General features: G+C 37.4%; 1 protein-coding gene across 2 annotated transcripts; it reads left to right on the top strand.

Moving 5' to 3' along the window:
• The first annotated feature begins 3333 nt into the window (after positions 1-3333).
• On the top strand, positions 3334-12390 carry capns1a (calpain, small subunit 1 a). 2 transcript variants are annotated; one of them, XM_087847092.1, is made up of 11 exons: positions 3334-3450; positions 4631-4687; positions 4779-4815; positions 4915-5007; positions 6957-7014; positions 7149-7213; positions 8263-8331; positions 8790-8868; positions 10021-10137; positions 10236-10294; positions 10402-12390. In XM_087847092.1, the coding sequence occupies exons 2-11, from the start codon at positions 4641-4643 to the stop codon at positions 10426-10428; spliced, it is 651 nt and encodes a 216-aa protein (XP_087703218.1). In that variant the 5' UTR covers positions 3334-3450; positions 4631-4640; the 3' UTR covers positions 10429-12390. The 2 variants fall into 2 exon arrangements, with proteins under 2 accessions (XP_087703218.1, XP_087703219.1); XM_087847093.1 differs by having other exon boundaries at positions 8263-8335; positions 8794-8868.
• The last annotated feature ends 8465 nt before the right edge of the window (positions 12391-20855 follow it).

Here is a 20855-nt window from a genome sequence, read left to right as displayed (position 1 = left end):
TTTAACAGTTTCTGTTGTGCCTGTCACTGTTCCCTGTCTGTTTTCTTACCTGGTTCTTCCTGATCTTGTACTTTCTCCTCACGTTCCCTCTTTCCTCTCTCCCTCTTCGGACTGACAATCACACACAAATACATTGTATTCAATTAGATGAAAAATTAAATTAATATAAAAAAATACTATTAAGATCACTAACAAAAAGTCTTCTCTCAGTGTACTTTCAACCAAAAGGCAAATAACCAAACCACACAAACATCTAATAAAATATATAAATATTGATTAACGGATCATTTGATTTTACACTTTTACCTGAATGTGGCTCCTTTTTTTTGAAAAAACTTCCTTATATCCTTTATGAACCTGGCTGTCTCTCTACCTTGCACATGAGTACAAGTTTGACTATGATTTGTGACCTTCCTCCTGAGTCAACCGCTCGTACTACCAACTCCAGAGAACTTTAATTACCACACACACACAACAGGAGTTATAAGGTTAATGGGCATCCAGTCAGTTAGCTAGTTAGTATCCATTTAAAACAGGACAGTGGTACCAGCACTAGGCTACGGACAATTATAAGTTTTAGATTTTAAATAGGCTGTATACATTTCAATGGGAGCAACAGGACGGTCAAATATTGCTGATTTTACTACAGAGCAGGACGGATTGTAGAGTAGCAAACATCGTCGGAAAACACGTTTTCAACACAGCAGGTTACCTGGTGTAATGTTTTTCAGCTAAAAAGAAACATGGTCTGACTCCTACCTAACTACATAAAGAGTAACTGAAAGTTAAATGCAGCTAATATGTCCTGTTTTAAGCCAGGCACTTACCCCTCCGCTCCGCTGTGTGTCAGCCACCATCGCTCTGGCAGCAACGGCGCTAGAGCCAGAGCAGGGGAGAGACGAGCTGGAACAAACCACTTTGGGAGGGGGGGAGGTTATCTATACTTTTGTTGTTAAAGTGTTACGTCTCAACCAAGTACTGTATGCTTTTTATATTTTTAGTAGTGTGTCACACAAACAGCACATATTGTCAAAAAAGTAAGAAATCTTTGGGGGTGCTTTGATTCGTTTTGGGGGTGCTGAAGCACCCCCCAAAATGGGCTAAAATCGCCCCTGCTTCATACTTTAAAAAAATGAGAATTGAAAATTGATTTATGCACTTGAGACTGAACAATAAATACATTTCATGTTTCTTTTTCAGTAATATAACTAGTCTTACAAAGTTTAAGGAGAAGTTAAACTTTTCAAATGAATATTAAATCTGAGACTGTTATTTACTGTTACTGTTTTATTGTAAGGTTATTAAAGTTCTAAATTGCATAACAAGCAAATATAAATTTAGGTTTGACAATAAATAATAATTCTTAAATAACTTCAACTACAATAGTGTCAGTATATTTGTTTATCATTCTGCAGAACTGTCCAGGATCACGTGTTGGATATACTGTTTTGGATTTGAAAAGTTGGAACGTAGTTAAATTAGCGTTTTAAATGAGTTTTAATCAGACTTTGTTCATATTGATAAATTAATCTGTTATTGCATTAAAAAAATTATGTGCTGAATAAATTGCATTTAATTTCTATCAAACTAAATTAAAAATAGTTTGTTACCACAAATTATGTATTTTAATTTCACTTGAAAAGTTTATATCAGTTTAACTAATTATAGTATTGTTACTATTGCTCACTCAGAAAAATCAAGCTTTAAGTATTTTTTAAGTACTAAGTGCTGTGCACTCACAATTAACAGGTTGCCTTTGGCATCTCCTCCTAGAACTCATTCTTTCTTCAACTTCCACCATTTAATCATTCCCTTTGCCTTTTCCGATTAAATGTTTCAGATCAATGAAAAAAACCTGCATTTTGTATTTACTACGATTGTCTAATATGTGTTTGCATAATTTATGTAATACTTATCTGTTCACCGCAACCATTTCCATCCTATCTATCTCCCGACCTCCACAATACTATTCCCATACTCTTTCTTCATTATTTCCCAACTCCATTTTCCTTCCAATGTACACCATGGCAGATCATTTTGAATCTAGCTCCTATATGGCCTTGCTTCCCTTTCACCCAGTGTTCTGCACACACAATAGATCTACCTTTGTTTTGTCCATCATATCAACCAGCTCGCTCGCTTTTCCAGTCATAGATTTAAGATTTAGAGTCTCTCTACTTGCCATAGCTGGTTTGAAATAAAACAAAAATAACAAAATACAGAATTATCTCTTCACTTGAAATGAAAGCAGCACAAAGAAAAAAACTTACTCAATGGCCCTAACCCTACTGTATATCTGATTCAGTCCTGGTGCCTAAACCAACCATTTATCAATTCTGAGTCATGGGTCAACATTCCCCCCAAACACAATCCAGTGAGGGGCACTGTAGGTCCAGCCATAACCTTGTAGAAATCCCGTAGTCTTTTCAAAGTAAATGCCATCCAGATTGTCAGATAATTATTTGTGCCAAGTTTTACTGTTTTGTTTTTAAAAGAATACAATTACAAGGGCCCAGACCTCAAAAGCTGCCTTTCCTCACTGCCTCACCAGTTCCCTTACCTGTTAAAGTAGGTGAGCATGACATGGCTGCTTCTATCACTGTGTTTTCACAGTACACGCCTTTTTTAGGTGTACTATATGTGCCATGTCATGACTCAGAATGGGAAGTGGATTACTACATTAGCAACCACTACAACCAAGTAAGTGTTCCAGTTTCATGAGCAGGAGCTCTGGGTGTATGGGTTTAGAAGGTCACAAATACCAGTCCTCCAAACTGCAGTTTGGGAACCACATACAACAATAATTACAACAATCTGTTGGAAGTATTTAGACCTTGTAAAAAAAAAATACTCCTTCCGCCTTTTCAAGGTAAACCTTCTTTTTCGATTCCTGCCCCACCCACTTCACAAATGAGAAGCGGCAATGTTGATCATGTGATTTTACAGTTAGGGCTTTGCAGGGAAAAAAAATCCTGGCATTAATGTATCATAGTTTCTGTCTTTGCGTTGATGCTCAGTGTCTTGAATTATTTTTGACTGAGATCTAAAGTCCATCAACAAGAGTATACAAACAGAGCTAATTTATGGAAAATGTGTTTCTTTGTAAATACAAATCGTTAAGTAGCTAATACAAGGGAAGTGGTATTTTCATTATGACATTATGCGTGTCTGATAACAAACACAAGACAACGATTTGAAGGTACGTCATAAAACGCTGTTAGTATCACCGAGTAGTATAAAGACAGAAATCATTTGTATTTCATCATACTGAATTTGGTAAAGAGCCCGGAGCACAGGCGGAAATAAACCACCAGCCCTCCTCCTTCCTCCGACGTGTGGTCGTCAGTTGGGGCGTGTTGAAGAGCTCCTCCTACCAGCTGAGTTAGTGGAAGTCACGCAAGCCTCCCCAAATATCCTGCGGTCAACTTTACAAAGCTTGCTGCGTTACAGGTAAATATACATTAAACGTAGCGATTTCATAGAACAAATGAAAACAGTTCGGGTTTAGTTAAGTGTCAAGTTTTCCTGAATATGACGGCTATGTTTACTCGTGTAGCTGAATTAGCTCAGCGCTAAGATAGCAAGTGTAAATCCGCTGCTTTCCAGTATATCGTTAGTTTAAGTGCGTGCTGCGACGTTACGAGTTTTTAGTTTTTACACGGTATTTTAACACCACTGAGCAGCTGCAGGGCGAATAACAAGCCGACCTGAAACAATGCTAGTTTTGAAGCATTACGCTACATAGCATGCGGATATATATTCAGTTTGCGTCGTTACCTAACCACACAATCTAGCAGTGCTGTTTAGAGGGGCACGTTTTACTGACTATACCCCTCATATATGTTCAGAGATGTCATTATCGATTTGCGAAGGACAAAGATAACTTTTCAAATCTCATCCCGTTTCAGTCTGGGTGCGTCATGGATTTTCTTCCATATCAGGAAACATTTTAACAGGGTCTTTTGGGTGTGTCGTTAATTAATGAGTCTATGAAGAAAACAAAAAATGTGTTTAAAAACTACAGTGTTTGTGCGTCTTGATTCGATTCAATTCAATTCAATTTTATTTATATAGCGCCAAATCACAACAAAAGTCGCCTCAAGGCGCTTCATAGATACAGAGAAAAACCCAACAATCATATGACCCCCTATGAGCAAGCACTTTGGCAACAGTGGGAAGGAAAAACTCCCTTTTAACAGGAAGAAACCTCCAGCAGAACCAGGCTCAGGGAGGGGGGGCCATCTGCTGCAACCGGTTGGGGTGAGAGAAGGATAGGATAGGAAAGATGCATGCTCAATCTCCAAAAGTTGACTCTGTTCATCTGGACGGGGCATTTTCAGTGGGAGAAACGTTTCCTCACTCATCCAAATGACTTTTTCAGTCTCAGCTGACTGCAGGTTTCCCCAATCTTATAAACAGTACATTTGCATAATGACTGAAACCAGCCCACTGAAGGAACAATGGGCTGGGAGGTCAGTTCCTTCATCATAATTATGCAAATTCTCATAACCACTGATCAAGAGTGCGATACGTGTGATTCAGTGTTTGTGAAGGGTGTCATTCATTTTACTGTGTGTTTATATATTTATTCAAGAAAAAACAAATAAATATTTGCATTTTGCATTCACAGTTGACAGAAGATGAATTTTGTCAAAGCGATTATTGGAGGCATCATTGATGCTGCCGGGTAAGATTCTGAACAAAGTACCAGGTAGGCAAAAATTTGGTCAGTCTGTTGGTCTAACATCTGCTTTTGATCTCTGCTCCTGCCTTTGTAGCAACATCGACCCAAACCAGTTTGTGCCTTCTCAACCCGTGAGTTTACATCGTTTCATCACTGCCCATCACTTCTAATTTCTAGATTGGTGATTGGTGATAGCATTTCTAATATTTTCTTGGGCATCTGTCCCACAGCCTCCACCACGCATGCCAGTTACGTATGCAGCACAAAATGAGAGTGAAGAAGAAAAGCAGTTCCGCAGAGTTTTCCAACAGATTGCTGGAGATGTAAGTGCAATGCCTAGTTATGCTTCTCTTTAATAGGGGTGGGGAAAGAAATCGATACTGTGTAGTATCGTGATATTTTGTTTGCTAATAATGTATCGATACAGGGACAGCAGAAATCGATATTTTGTTACAAAAAAAGTTTTTGTGGACTGGAACATGCTCTGACTTCAGCTCCTTTTTCTGAGCAAGAATCCTGACATTCCTTTACTGTCCAAATGTGTTTAACTTGTTTTTTGGCAGCAATTAACATGACAGTTTACTTATTTTAATTTAAGACATGTTTTATTTTAATTAAGTTTAAAACTTTTTTTATTTAATGTAAAATTATATTTTGTTTTAATTTACTTTCAAATTCTTCAGTTGCTGAAGGGGCTGCATAGTTTTCATAAACTGCATAGTTCAGAATAGCTATAATTGTACCAGATTCAGTTAAGTTGGACTAGACTGTAATACAAACCGTTCAGTTTGTCAAAAATAAAACTGAAATGAGAGAAAGACTGAGTGTGAGACTCTGATACTAGATAAAATGAATATTGATAAAGTTTACCTTTATGTACAGAATCTGAATATCGCAAAATATTTAAAAAAAATTGCAATAATATCGTATCGTGCATTAAGTATTGTGATAATATCGTATCGTGGGATGTATGGTGATCCCCACCTCTACTCTTTAAATCTGTTGCTTTTTTTTTTTTTTTTTTTGCAGTAATCTGTTTCATTTTTAATGTGAAAACATACAATTGTAATTTAGTGCTAAGAGGTATGGCCAAAAGATTGTATTATGGTGTTTTGGTTTGGTTTTTCTAACTTCTGGGATTCCCTGTTTGCTTTTTGTTGACATTAATGTTAATGTGTCCAGCAGAACTGTCAAATGCAGCTTAAAAAACTCAGTTTGAACTTAGACTATCGCATTTTTTCACACCTGTTTTATTTATTTTTCATTGACTGAATAATTACCTTTTTCTCTTCTGACGGGTGTACTATGAAGCTAAGTTTATGGCTTCGCAAACTGAGTTGAGCTTAAAGAGTTTTCTGTGTCCCAAAAGTGGCTCTCTTGTTATCTGGATAATTCGCCGTAGTAACTCATGCCAAACACATAACCTGGCCCATGGTGCATTTTATTGCCACAGGAATGTAAATATATTACTGTGATGCAGAAAAATATATCAATGTTTTTATATGTGACTCTAATCTGCTGCTAAGAACACACACCAAGAATACTGGTTTAATTAGAAAAAATAATTTCACTTTGATGTACTGACATAATAAAGCTAAAAAAGATAACTCTTTAGGTCACTATCCAATAGGCTAATTAAACTGGATACATTTAAACATTTTTAAGTTGCAGCGCTCTAATGGGCAGCTGGCACTGCAGGCCTTAAAGCTGAAGGCTCTCCCTCCCATTTTACTTTTAAACTCTAGGAACCACAAGTAGTCTGAGAGTGAAGTGCTCTGTTGGGACAGTATGGTACTACAACCTCTTTAAGATATGATGGGGCGAGATTATCCAAGACTTTGTATTTGAAGAGACGGCTTTAAATTTAATTAAATTCAATCCCCAGCTGGAGTTTTAGGTTTTGCTGGGCCAGCTAAGGCAAAAAAAAAAAAAAAAAAGCCTGACTGTGTTCACAATAAACCCGTCTGTCATTGTGGAGGAGCTGCTTGAGCTCCACAATACCTGTTAACTGTTAAACAGTCGTGGGTTGTTTCATCTGTTATACTGTTGCTGAATGTAGCCCCAGAGCCCTTCCCAGTGGTTAAAAGAGTATGCCATGTTATGCTTCTTTTGAAAAACTCATCTCATTAAAATAAATAAAATCAAACCTATACATCAGGTGCATGGCCCAGCAGTAATATGGATGTTGTTTTGATCATTTAGCTAAACCATACAGCTGTGTCTCTGCAGGTTTCTTCATGTTTTTTAATGATATTCCATATTTGTCATGTAGGATATGGAAGTGAGCCCAAACGAGCTGATGAACATCCTGAACAGAATCATTGCAAAGCGTAAGATGTGTCTGCATTTGTCATACTTATTTTCATTATGTTTATGATTCAATTCTTCAGAATACATATACGTTTTAGGGTCTCTTTTCTTTCTTTCTCTTTTTTACTAATATATTTTTTTTGTTATGTTTTAGATCAGGATCTGAAGACAGATGGTTTCAGCATTGAGTCTTGCAGGAGCATGGTGGCAGTCATGGATGTATCTTTTCCTTCATTAGTACTCTGTGTGTTTTATATAATCTGGGTGACAGTATTGAACTGTCACTGACAGCAAAAGTTTAAAAAATGATGCAGAACAAATAGAAACAGACAACTAAAGTGGGGATATGTTGGCTCAACAGGTCCATTCATACCTGTGGCTTACTAACACTATGGACCGAATAAAACCTTAAACCTGCAGTGGACTGAAATCCAGAGAAAACCAAAATAAATTGAAGCCTTCATACACATTTTCTTTTACCTTCTCTGTTCTAGGCCCCTGCCATCACACAGTTCATATCTGGGTAAAAGTAAAAAAAATGACACTAAGCCATTATACAATTTAGAACGGCAACTTTACAAAATGCAGAAATGGATGTTGCTTTGAACATGTCTAAATATGTCTTTTGAAAATGACTTGAGCACTGTTAAATTATATATATAAGGAAGTGTGTTAGTTAAAATCTGAATGGCCTATTGAAAGGCAACGAAACATTTTTAACAGTTCAAGGTGGTCTGGTAATATAGCACTGCACGTAGCACTATAGGTGACGCACTTATAGGCACGTTATAGTTCACTGGGTTGTTGTAGTATGACAGGAATGACTGCTCATCTCTGCTGTCCGCAGTTGGCTGTTTGACAGGGGTATATATTCTGTAATTCTGTTCATTGTCCTAATTGAACAATAACAAAAAGCTTTAGCTAGCCCTTCGTGTATTGCTAAGTTGTGGATTTAAAAAACATCTGACGGACTCAAACTTAAAGACTTTTTTTCTCCTGAGCCAACATAATATTGTAGCAGTGGATGGGGTGGATGAATCACATTAAAATGTTTGGGAAGTTGAACACTGAGAGGACCACAAAGTGTCAGCTGACATTCTTATTTGCATGTTTATGAAAAGAACAGTTAAATGAGATCTTTGTAATATGTTGTGGAGTCCCTACTGAAAAGGCACGTGAAACCCAGTGTGCAAACACTGTGCAAGTAACTTCGCAACTATTTGCTTAACTGGAGAAGTTGTTGTCTTTTGGCCTTAACGCTTTTTCAGTCTGACAGCACTGGAAAACTTGGCTTTCATGAATTCAAACACCTCTGGGACAATATAAAAAGATGGCAGGCAAGTACAGTTTCATTTTATTTATCCTGCACATCTGTTTCTCTGTTGCATAGTGTAAGGCATTACTGTGGTCAGGCTTAACTATTTACAGCAGGGGCGGGGGGGGGGGGGGGGGGGGGGGGGGGTGGTCACAGAAGAATAAGTGGCTTAAAGATTTTACAGCATCAGCTGCTTAGGCGGGCTGATTTGAATACACACTGTGCCAAACTTCTCCCTAATTTGGTTAGCCGCCATGTTTTTACAACATAGGTATGTGATCTGTATCATTTTTTTTTGTTGAAGGAGATACAAGTTGTAACTTGTATGTGGTGGTGATTGAATTTAAACCTTAATGGCCTGGGAGTTGTGAAAGCAGCTGTTTTCCTTTTTTTCTTTTACCCTTTTTAGGTTGTCAGTAATCTTACCAGGAAACCTGTGTTGCCACAAATGTTTTAACTGCTTCTATTGTTCTTACTTAGGGAGTGTACAAGGCCCACGACTCCGATCACTCCGGTGTCATTGGGGCAAATGAGCTGCCTGATGCTTTCAGAGCTGCTGGTGAGAATTTTTTTGTTCTTCTGCATTGTTCAAATGGTTCCACAGCACTTCACAAGAATGAAGGGAAAAGATTGACTTAATCCTCTAAGAAGAGACACTGGAAAAACAATACCTATACATACAATAACTGTTGTATGTATATGATGTTAAGGTTCGTGTTTAGTTTAATAAGCCAGAAAAACTTTGAGGCTTGGTTTAATAATTAGTCATTTACAACCACAGGTCTGAAAAATTTAGGACACTGTATGAAATGTAATGAAAAACAGAAAACGGCATGTTCACAATAGAAGATTGAAAATGTCAATGGAATGGATACAGTATGTAGACTCACATTGTTTCACTTGCAATGCAAACTCAGCAGCCTGCAACAAGTGCTTTAAGGTGATACTGTGCAAAGGAGGTAAGACCTCGGATCTGATGAAACACCTGGCGACGCATAGCAGGTTTATTTTTAAAGTTGAGAAATGCACCGTATCTACTACGGGTGTGGTGCCTGTTATCGGACCCGGAGTTAGCAACATCTCCCAAGAACCCGAAGAGGAGAGTCCTGGCCCCTAGCCCTGCCAGTGTAGCAGAAATGATGACGGATGATGATGCAGCAGCAGCCGTTCTTCTCTGCATGAGTAGCTCAATGTTGTTCGTGTGTAATTTACGTTGAGTAGGCTAACCACGTTATTACATTGATGCATGTAAGGTGAACTAGCAAACACCATCGTAGTTACATGCGGCTGACTTCTTGTTTGATGGCAGATACTCCCTTCACCCTGGACAAAAAGGCTAAAATGACCAAAGAAAAAGTGGAAAAAAGTTAAACGAGAGGATTTTGGACAAAGTTTGTGTTTTTTCCATTGTTTAAGCTGCTTCCAGCCAAGAGTGATACCATATATGCCCCATAGCTGCAGAAAAGGCTAACATTGTTATCTTTTTACAAAAAAACAGCTGAACATGAGAGGTTTTTGGACCAATTTTGTGTTCTCCATTCTTTAAGCACCGGCACCGTTTCAAAAGTACAGGTTTGGCACCGGTATCGGATAAAACCGAAACAATATCCATCCCTAGATATAAGCAGCACAGCCTTATCCAGACATAATGCACATGTACCTGTTGTTGTACTGCTTAATTGTAACACACAGTTGTGCGTCTCTTCGTTAGGCTTCCCTCTCAATGGTCAGCTGTACCAGATGATCATTCGCAGATACAGCGATGAAAATGGAAACATGGATTTTGACAACTACATTGGCTGTCTCGTAAGGCTGGATGCAATGTGCCGTAAGTTTCATTTAAAAGACCAATCACTAAATTAATTCTTTATAGTTTAGTGTGATAGGAATGATTGACTCGGAAGTTTAATACCTGTTCTGAATCAGGTGCCTTCAAAACCTTGGATAAGGATAACAACGGGACCATCAAAGTTAATGTTCAAGAGGTAAAGTAATCTCAGTTGTTTGTATCAGTGGTTTTGACTTCAGTTCAGACCGTTTTAAAGTATTTGACTGGTTGTTTTGTTCTTTGCTCTTCTTTGTGTCTTTTCAGTGGCTGCAGCTCACCATGTACTCTTAAGTCCAGATCATGTTTCTCCGGCTTGTTTCATGGAACCACTTTGTTTATATACACAATTCGAGATATTTTAATCATCATCCCAATAACTTCCTGTGTTAGCAAATCCCTTGTGCGTGCAGGCTTATTTTCACAATTGCATGTTAATGGAAACGTGGTGGCATTCTTCACAGCTCTTAAAACTTACACGAAAGATTGGAAAACACTGTTAACAAAGCTGCATGCAGAATGCTGCCCGTAGCTGACGATGATCAAAGGTGAATGCTACTAAACGCTTTGGACAGCTGTGAAATCACATAGTTGTGTAAAAGTGATAGTTTGTTGAATTGCTGCCATTTTTTTGGCATTTTCTTTTGATCTTCCTCACACCCCAAATTTCTAAATGGCACAAGAAGATCCTGCTTCTGCCGCCCTGGGATTTGTAATTTAAAATCTAATGTGAAAGCAGTATTGCTCTTTGTCTGGGGCTGATTTGACAATCACCATGTCTTAGAGAATTGGTAGAAACATGTTTTTGCTCATTGGTTGTTTTTATCCTAAAACCTGATCGTCAGCTGGCTTTTTTCCCTTCTTTTTCTGCCTTTTAACTCCAAACTTTGCTCGAATGCACCTGTGGGCTGCACAAGTGTTGTAAAAGACACACAAACCTCCTTCAGGTGTCACTTTATTAAAGATGTCAGAGGTCAGCTGCGGTGTGGTAGACTAGGCATCGCACACCTCTTTCCACCCGTTCTACTAGATTAGATCTTTCTAGGAATTGTGTGGGTGTGTGAGCGCTGATTGCTGTGTTCACAACTCTTTGTGGCTGCTATTAGTTCTGTTACACCTGTTGGGGCAGGTAGCCTATTTCATTAGTAAACATGTAGGTCCTTAGAATTTCATAAATTCTCAGTAGTTCCACCCAATTTCATCCTGAGCAGAGGACAAAAACCCCCCCAAAGGCAGCTCACACCTAGCTGAATGATGTGTCACTCTGAATATTCCTTCCAGAAGAAATTATGTAGAGACATTATTATTATTATTATTAACAAATAAACACCTTTCCATTGACCTCCTCTTATCATGGCTGTCACTCATGCAGTGATACCAAGAGCTGTTTTCAGGTGTTGTGGCTGAAGAGTGCAACATGTGGCCACATCTCTTGCAGTTCTAAATGTTATGGGTGTGTTATGGGTGTGTGTCTAAGCAAGCATGAGCAACAGGATAAACAGGCTGTCAGCCTGTGCACACCCATGCAGCTCAGAGAAAGAGGTTTAATTTTAAAAACAGGTATGTGCACCGTATCCTTGCTGACACTCTGCCATGGAAGAGACCGTTGATGTTAAACTTTTCAACCTTGGGTTATATCCAGCGTTTGTGAAACCAGCCCCAGCTCCTCTGACTGTAGATTTGTGCTCACTGAGACTGTACTGGCTCACAGATTTGTGAGTTACAGCACTGTAGGAACACACAGCATGAATTATTGATTTCTACACTCCATTCTTTTGCATCATAGACTGTTATTGCATCACTATCACTATCAGAATGCCTTTTACGGCCACTAGATGGCTACTTGGTTTCTAAACATATAAATCCTGTACTTTTTGGGTCCTGCACTTAATGGTAAGTTAATGCAACGACCCAACACAGCTGACTTTATCTTCCATCTATAGTAGTAATGTAGATTAAAGTGTGAAAGGTGTGAGCTTTGCTCGAAAGATAATGTGCCATATTTTCTGTTTGAAGTGAAAGTCTGCCATAGCTTTGTGTGTCTCAGCTTTCTGATCACTTATGCCTCCATTAGATGATGCCAGCATAGTGTGTGAGCTGATGCTGTATGCCACTAATGCATGAAGCCCAAAGTGAAATGCCATAATTAAGGGGTTTTGATCCTGTAGCTCTTTATGCCACAGCCATTAAACTGTTATTGGATTTGCTTGATAAATGAGCTGCACTGCATTTGGAATAAAAACATCATGTTAAATATGTCAGTCTTATTATTGGTGTACTGCTGACAAATACTCTGCGTGGGTTATTAAAGAGTGACACCTTGGTCAGTTTAAAGCGGAAGATAATCAGTGATGGATGTTTTGTAAACGGCTTCAATGTGATCTTAGACTCTGAAAGTTGAAACAAAGGCTGTATCCCAATTCAGGGTCTGCAGCCTTGAAGGCCGCATTTTAAGGCTGATTACGTCACCGCGACGCGATGAAGGCTGTCCCAATTCGAAGGCTGCTCGAAATGCGGCCCTCAAATGCGTCCTTAATTTCCCTGAATTTTAAGGACGTGGCGGTGTAGACTTCGTGGCCCAACATATCCCAGAATGCATAGCGCAGCGGTGGGTGTGGATAATTTTGCAGAAAAAAAACGGCGAATGAGGGGCGCCCGAAGAGTAAACTTTAAGTAAGTACTGAATATTATGTCACTTATTTATGTGCAAATGTTTAATAACGAAGAACATTAAAACATTACTGTTGGCCACATGTCGGCAAAGTTATGTGACATTAGTGACGTTTGTACTAACTTGGTTTTAAAGCCTTTACTTTAAAATATACGCCGTTCAATAGCTGACCTTAATCTTACAGAGAATGATCAAAGCTCATGTAGAAACAAACAAACAAATGAACAAAAGATTTTCTCCTTCATTTCTGTCAAACAAAGCTGTATGAAACGTTTCCAGCTGTTAGTATCATGGTTGCTAGGCAACCTGGGCAGCGCAACGGAGGCTAGACCGTCCCATTTCACAAGCCTCGCACTTCCGGCCTTAGCGGTCTTTAAGTACGCGGCCCTTGAGGATCGTTGAGGCTGCATACTTTGAGGCTGCAGACCCTGAATTGGGATACAGCCAAAGTTCTGTAAAAACATCCTTCTGTATTCTGTATGTGGCACATCATCTTCTGGTTTTCATGTGCATCTTATCACTTTTAAACAAAGACGCTTCTTGTTTGGAAAAGTGTTTAAAATGCATTTACTCTAAGGCAGAGCTGTCAGACTCACTCACTTTGATCTTAATGTCTCCGTTTGCTATATGGTGAATGCGTAAAATTGCAGAAAAAATTCTGGTAAGTTATTTCCCAGACCTTTCTGTAGTTTTTATTGATTAATGAAAATATCCATTTCTAGTAGATGGTGAAAAAACAGGAGCTTTTCTGTCATTTCATTGATTATCTAATAATACTTGAATATCTAATAATGGGAGGTCTTTATCAGCCCAAAAACTTGTACGACTTCTACAGATACAGTTGAAAGTCCAAAAATTGATGAGCATCTCACACTTATGATAATCATTTGTCTGCCTGAGGTTTGTTCAGCTGTGTAAAAACTATAACTTTAATCTCAGCCAAACCGATTTACTCAGGAACAAATAAATACTGAAAAAAGCCAAACAATAACATTTTTAAGTTATCCAAGTGACTTATATATCATGTTTAACCTGAGTAGCGAAAGACGGCGGTGGGTTTGAAAACGATTTGCCGGGAGTCCGGTGTTCTCACGGCTCTAGTTAGCCTAGCCCCCGGCTAGCTATCGAGCTAGTGGGTAACAGACGTCTCCGAAAACGTCAGAGCGCTTTTGAAAATATGTGGTGTCTTGATGAACTGAGCAGATATTTGAGGTTTATACAGTAACATTCTATATGTTACATTCAAAATATGTTAAACGTTTATTTTGTGACCCAGAAAGAATAATAAGAGTAATATTAAAACTAACTAGAAAAATTTGCATTTCCTGCGAAAATGCAGTGTGGATGCTTTAAAGCTGAAGCTGTCTGCAAAAACTAGCTGAAAAAGCTGAAAAGTTGCAGAAATTGTAAAAACTTTGCAGAAGCAAAGGAACTTTGCTAAAAAGTAATAACTTAGCAGAACTGCAATATCTTAGAGGAAACATAATACTTGACAGAAATACAATAGCATATAGAATTTAGGAGAAATAGTATAAGATAACAGAAAGAATATATTTAGCCAAAAATACTTAAACATTACAGAAACACTATGATTTAGAAAAATTGTACAACATAGCAGAAATACTGTGATTTACCAGAGACACTGTGATGAACTATGAATATTGTAATTTTAAATTAATACTATGTTTTAGCACAAATACTATAATTTGACAGAAATACTATCATTTGGCAGAAATACTATGTTTCAGCACAAATACTCTGGTTTAGCACAAATATTATAACATAGCAGAAATACAATTATATAGCAGAAATGCTATATTTAGAAAGAAAAATATAATATAGTAGAAATAGTATGATTTAGCAGAAATACTGTAATCAGCACATTTACTGTAACATGACAGAAATTCCTCCACTTAGTAGTAATACTATAACATAACACAAGTGTTATGATTTGGCACAAAAACCATGATTTGGCAAAAATACTATGATTTAGCAGAAATACTATGATTGAGCAGAAGTACTAAGATGTAGTAAAAGTACTTTGATTTAACAGAAATACAATTATGGTGGAGTAATACTTTAAAATGGGAGAAATATTGATACACACACACATACACAGAGCCTAAAGGGAACAGTATTTGTGCCATGGAGTGTTAACAAGAATCTGAGGTCCATATTAGAAAAGCTGCTAAAATGATAAAAGTTTGCAGAATTGTAATAAATGATGAATATGAATTACTGGTCTGTGATAGTGTATTAATTTGTAGGGAAAAAAACATGTTGACCAAGGTTGAATCGAACCAACGACCTTTGGCTTGCAGACCCGTGTCATTACCAACTGCGCCACTGGGAAAGAGAGCAAGGCCCTGGAAAACAGGGTGATGAGCAGTCAGAATTAGATCACGGTGAGAGGCGAAATACGCGGTTTTTTGGAGTTACAAAACATCGTGTAACTCAAAAACTAGGTGGACTAGAAGCATAATTCTTGTACTGGGTGAATCAGCGGACTTTGGTGTACTTTGACTGCGATTTTCATTGCTCTTTGTACATCCGTCACTGAGATATGACGAGAGAAGAAACGGCAGACCTCAGATATGATTGGCTGGCTTACAAGCCGTGAAGGCCCCAATATGCAAATTTGAATGCCTGAGCCCTCAGATATGATTGGCTGGCTGGGAAGCCGTGCAGGCTCTGATTTGTAAATTTGAATGTCTAAGTCCTCGCAGAGGATTGGCTGCCTGGGGACCTGGCAGTAATATATAGAAATAGTATGATTAAGCATAAATACTACATTTAGTGGAAATACTATGTTGTAGCACAAATACTATATTAAGCAGAAATACTATAAAAAGCAGAAATACTATAATTTAGCAGAAATACTATATTAAGCAGAAATAGTACAAAAAGCAGAAATACTATAATTTAGCAGAAATACTATAATTTAGCAGAAATACTATATTAAGCACAAATACTATAAAAAGCAGAAATACTATAATTTAGCAGAAATACTATATTAAGCACAAATACTATAAAAAGCAGAAAAACTATAAAAAGCAGAAATACTATATTAAGCACAAGTATTATAAAAAGCAGAAATACTGTACTATGATTTGGGAGAAAAACTATAATTAATCAGAAATACTATATTTTGCAGAAATACTATATTAAGCACAAATCCTATAAAAAGCAGAAATACTATATTAAGCACAAATCCTATAAAAAGCAGAAATACTATATTAAGCACAAATCCTATTAAAAGCAGAAATACTATATTAAGCTCAAATACTATAAAAAGCAGAAATACTATAATTTAGCAGAAATACTATAAAAAGCAGAAATACTATAATTTAGCAGAAATACTATAAAAAGCAGAAATACTATAATTTAGCAGAAATACTATAATTTACCAGAAATACTATAAAAAGCAAAAATACTATAATTTAGCAGAAATACTATAATTTAGCAGAAATGCTATATTAAGCACAAATACTATATTAAGCAGAAATATTATATTAAGCAGAAATACTATAAAAAGCAGAAATACTATATTAAGCAGAAATAGTATAAAAAGCAGAAATACTATATTAAGTACAAATACTATAAAAAGCAGAAATACTGTATTATGATTTGGTAGAAAAACTATAATTAATCAGAAGTACTATAATTTAGCAGAAATACTATAAAAAGCAGAAATACTATAATTTAGAAATACTATAACACACACAGACAGACACAGAAACAGAGAGAAGCAACTTTGTAGGTCAGTCAAGCAGCCTGGGAGCTGCTGAATTTGAATCCACCAATCAGAGAGGCTGTGTACTTTTTCCCGCCAAAACAGGTGCTGCCGTTTTTACACACACAGCAGAGAGACAGGATTTTTGCAGTCTATTTCTCATAGTGAGGACTACCCTCCAAACAAATGGCCATAATTTCCGAACCGTAAGGGCTAGAACGGTCATTCTTACACCGTTTTGTTCAGAAGAGATGGGGGAATCTTCAAGTGTTCACAATTTATCATTAAAATATGAATTATTAAAGATATTTGACTTGTAATGCACCATAACTGAGTAGAGTCAAGCGAAAACTGCCTTGACTTGCCATCAAAGAACGCTTTGTAACTCTAAATCTATTTGGAGTATCGATATCATTCTTTCACCGTAAGAGACAGCAGGCTTTGGTGAACAGTCATGGAAATTTTCAGGTCTTTGTGGAAATCCATTAAAAAGATATGACGAGAGAAAAAAGTGGTTCATTTCCAGAGTTTGAAAGCTGAAGAAATCTGAGCGAAGGACAAATTTCCTACCCTCAAACAAACGTAATTCATGGCCAAATGGTAATAGGTGAGAAAATAATTCTTGAATTGTGAGCGTCAGGAGTGTCTGAAGATTTATCGGGACAAGCCTCATGTCTTAACTTCGCTCCGTTAAGGAGATATGACGATTCGAATATGCCTCTCATGACAGAAATCCAGCGGTGATTTTGAACAAACTCTCCATTGACTTTCTATGGAGAGTTTTGAGACTTTGTGTTGGTCTGAGGAGATTTGCCAAAATTCTATAAATCCCACAACAATGACAGTGACATTTTCTGAAAGCCAGCAAAAATACCTACGTTTTGATGTATAATTTGTGGAAGTTGAGTGAAAATTGAGCAAGTAGCAAGAAGTTGTTCGGACATGAAGAGAAGACTGCGAAACTTAAAGTGGCTCACTTAGAACCAAGTGCATAGCAACCATAACAACCCATGTATTTTGTGAAAAATCACAAAGATGAAACTCAAAACTTAAAGAGGGATAAGATGAAAACGGTAACAGATATGAAAAAGCTGAATCATAAATCAATAGCCCAATAATTTGTGAACATTTTAAAGTTTAAATGGAGTTTCTATGTGAAAGTATGAGGAAGTAGTTAAGTTTCAAAAACTATCAAGTTTTAGCAGAATTGCAGAAGTTTCCCATTCATTTCAATGGGACAAATTAAAGGAAAAAAGCTTAATATTTTAAAAAGTATAATAGTTATAAATAGCAAAAATCATAGCAGGAATTAGCAAAAATAGCAGAATAGTTTAAAGTTTGAATGGTGAAAATAGCACAAAAATTGTGGAAGTAGTTAACGGACAAAAAACAGGAGCAACTTGAAGAATAACTAGAAAAATTTGCATTTCCTGCGAAAATGCTGTGTGGATGCCTTAACGCTGAAGATGTCTGCTGAAAAAAGCTGTAAAAGTTTAAAAGTTGCAAAAAGTTGCATGGCGGTGGAGAGACTGACAATTCTGCTGAAATGAGCAGGAGCTGCTGAGAATTGTGCTGATAAGCTGAAAACTTTGCAGAAAAGAGGTGAATCAGCAGAATTTCTGCTGAAAAGAGGTAAAGAAGCAGAAAGTTGCACTGAAAAGAGATGAATCAGCAGAATTTCTGCTCAAAACAGTTTTTTTCTGAAAACAGCTGAGATTTGTGCTGGAAAGAGGTGAAAAGGCTGAAAACTTTGCTGAAAAGAGTTGAATGAGCAGAATTTCTGCAAAATTATGGAAAGAAGCAGAAAGTTGCGCTGAAAAGAGATGAATTAGCAGAATTTCTGCTCAAAAGAGTTTTTTCTGAAAACAGCTGAGATTTGTGCTGATAAGAGGTGAAAAGGCTGAAAACTTTGTAGAAGAGGTGAATAAGCAGAATTTGAGCTGAAAAGAGGTGAAAATTCTGCTGAAAAGAGTTCAATTAGCAGCATTTCTGCTGAAAAGAAGTTTTTGCTGAAAACAGCTGAAAAAGCTGGGATTTGTGGTGAAAAGTGGTGAAAAAATTTAAAATTCTGCTGAAAAGAGGTGAATGAGCAGAATTTCTGCTCAAAAGAGTTTTTTCTGAAAACAGCTGAGATTTGTGCTGAAAAGAGGTGAAAAGGCTGAAAATTTTGCAGAACAGGTGAATAAGCAGAATTTGGGTTGAAAAGAGGTGAAAATTCTGAAAATTCTGCTGAAAAGAGTTCAATAAGCAGAATTTCTGCTGAAAAGAGTTCAATCAGCAGAATTCTGCTGAAAAGAGGTTTTTGCTGAAAACAGCTGAAAAAGCTGGAATTTGTGCTGAAAAGTGGTGAAAAAATTTAAAATTCTGCTGAAAAGAGTTCAATCAGCAGAAGTTCTGCTGAAAAGAGTTCAATCAGCAGAATTTCATCTCATACTCATCTCACTGAGCCAAACTGGTTCTCATATAACTGAAAAAAGGTGAAAAAGCTGAAAATTCTTATTAAAAACAGCAGAAGATGCTGAGAAAACATTGATCTTTCTGGTGAAAAGAGGCAGAACAATCTGGTTCTGCTCAATTTCAGTCCACCAATCAGAGGTACTGCTTCTGTCTGCTTCATCAGGCTGTGTACTTGTATGTATTTCTGCCATGGACTGTTAACAAGAATCTGAGGTCCACATTAGAAAAGCTGCTAAAATGATAAAAGTTTGCAGAATTGTAATAAATGATCAATATGAATTACTGGTCTGTGATAGTGTATTAATTTGTAGTGAAAAAAACATGTGGATAAGGTGGAATTGAACACACGACCTTTGGGCTTCAAACCCGTGTCATTACCAACTGCGCCACTGGCAAAGAGAGTTGGCACCTGGAAAACAGGCTGATGAGCAGTCAGAATTAGATCGCGGTGAGAGGCGAAAAACGCCGTTTTTTGGAGTTACAAAACGTCGTGTAACTCAAAAACTAGGTGGGATAGAAGCATAATTCTTGCACTGGGTGAATCAGCGGACTTTGGTGAACTTTGACTGCGATTTACATAGCTCTTTGTACCTCCGTCGCGGAGATATGACGAGAGAAGAAACGGCTTCATTTTCGGAGTTTGAAAACTGAGAGGAGGACAGATTTCCACCCCTCAAACAAACATAATTTATGGCTCAACGGTAAGATGACTGTAAAAACTGTTTCGACCGTGAGTGTCAGCAGTGTCTGAAGATGCATTGGCACAAGCCTCATGCCTTAACTTCGCTTGGTTAAGGAGATATGACGATTTGAAAATGCCTTCAGTTTCAGTATTTCAGCTCTGAGTTTCACAACTTCCCCATAGACTTTGAATGGGGAGTTTTTAGACTTCGTGTCACTTCGAGGCAAATTGTGAAAAAACCGTAACTCGCACGATAATTATAGTGACACTGTCTTAAAGCCAGCAAAAATACCTACGTTTTGATATATAATTTGTCGGGGATGAGTGGAAATTGAGCGAGTAGCAAGAAGTTGTTCAGACATTAAGAGAAAATTCAGAACGCACCAGTGCTCACTCTGAGTTAATTGCATAGCAACCATAGCAACGCATGTATTTTCTGAAAAATCACAAATCTGCAACTGAAAACTTAAAAAGGCATTAAATGAAAATGGTAACAGATATGAAAAAGCTGAATCACACACGAAAAGCCCAATCATTTGAGAGCGTTTTAAAGTTTTAATGGAGTTTCTAGGTGAAAGTATGAGGAAGTAGTTAAGTTTGAAAAACAAGCAAGTTTTAGCAGAATTGTGGAAGTTTTCCATTCATTTCAATGGGACAAAAAAAGGAAAAAAGTGTAATATTTTAAAAAGTATAATAGTAATAAACACCAAAAGATATAGCTGGAATTAGCAGAAATAGCAGAACAGTTTAGAGTTTGAATGGAGAAAATCGGCTGAAAACTGAGGGAGTAGTTAAGTGCCGAAAAACGTGGAGCAACTATAAGAATAAAGTTTAAAGAGAAACAGGAACTCAATAGTGTGGATGCCTTTGAGGGCATCCACACAATAATAAAGAACTAGAAAAATTTGCATTTCCTGCGAAAATGCTGTGTGGATGCCTTAACGCTTAAGATGTCTGCTGAAAAAAGCTGAAAAAGTTGCAAAAAGTTGTATGGTGGTGAAGAAATTTAAAATTGTGCTGAAAGGGGTAAAGACGGAGAAATTTTCATCTCACTGAGCCAAAGTCATTCTCACAAAGAGGAGGTGGAGAGACTGACAATTATGCTGAAATGAGCAGAAGCAGCTGAGAATTGTGCTGATAAGAGGTGAAAAGGCTGAAAACATTTCAGAAAAGAGGTG

The sequence above is a fragment of the Neolamprologus brichardi genome, chromosome 10, assembly GCF_056152115.1.
Source record: "Neolamprologus brichardi isolate AB-2024 chromosome 10, ASM5615211v1, whole genome shotgun sequence".
Taxonomy (NCBI): Eukaryota; Metazoa; Chordata; class Actinopteri; order Cichliformes; family Cichlidae; genus Neolamprologus; species Neolamprologus brichardi.
This window is presented reverse-complemented; position numbering and strand designations above follow the sequence as displayed.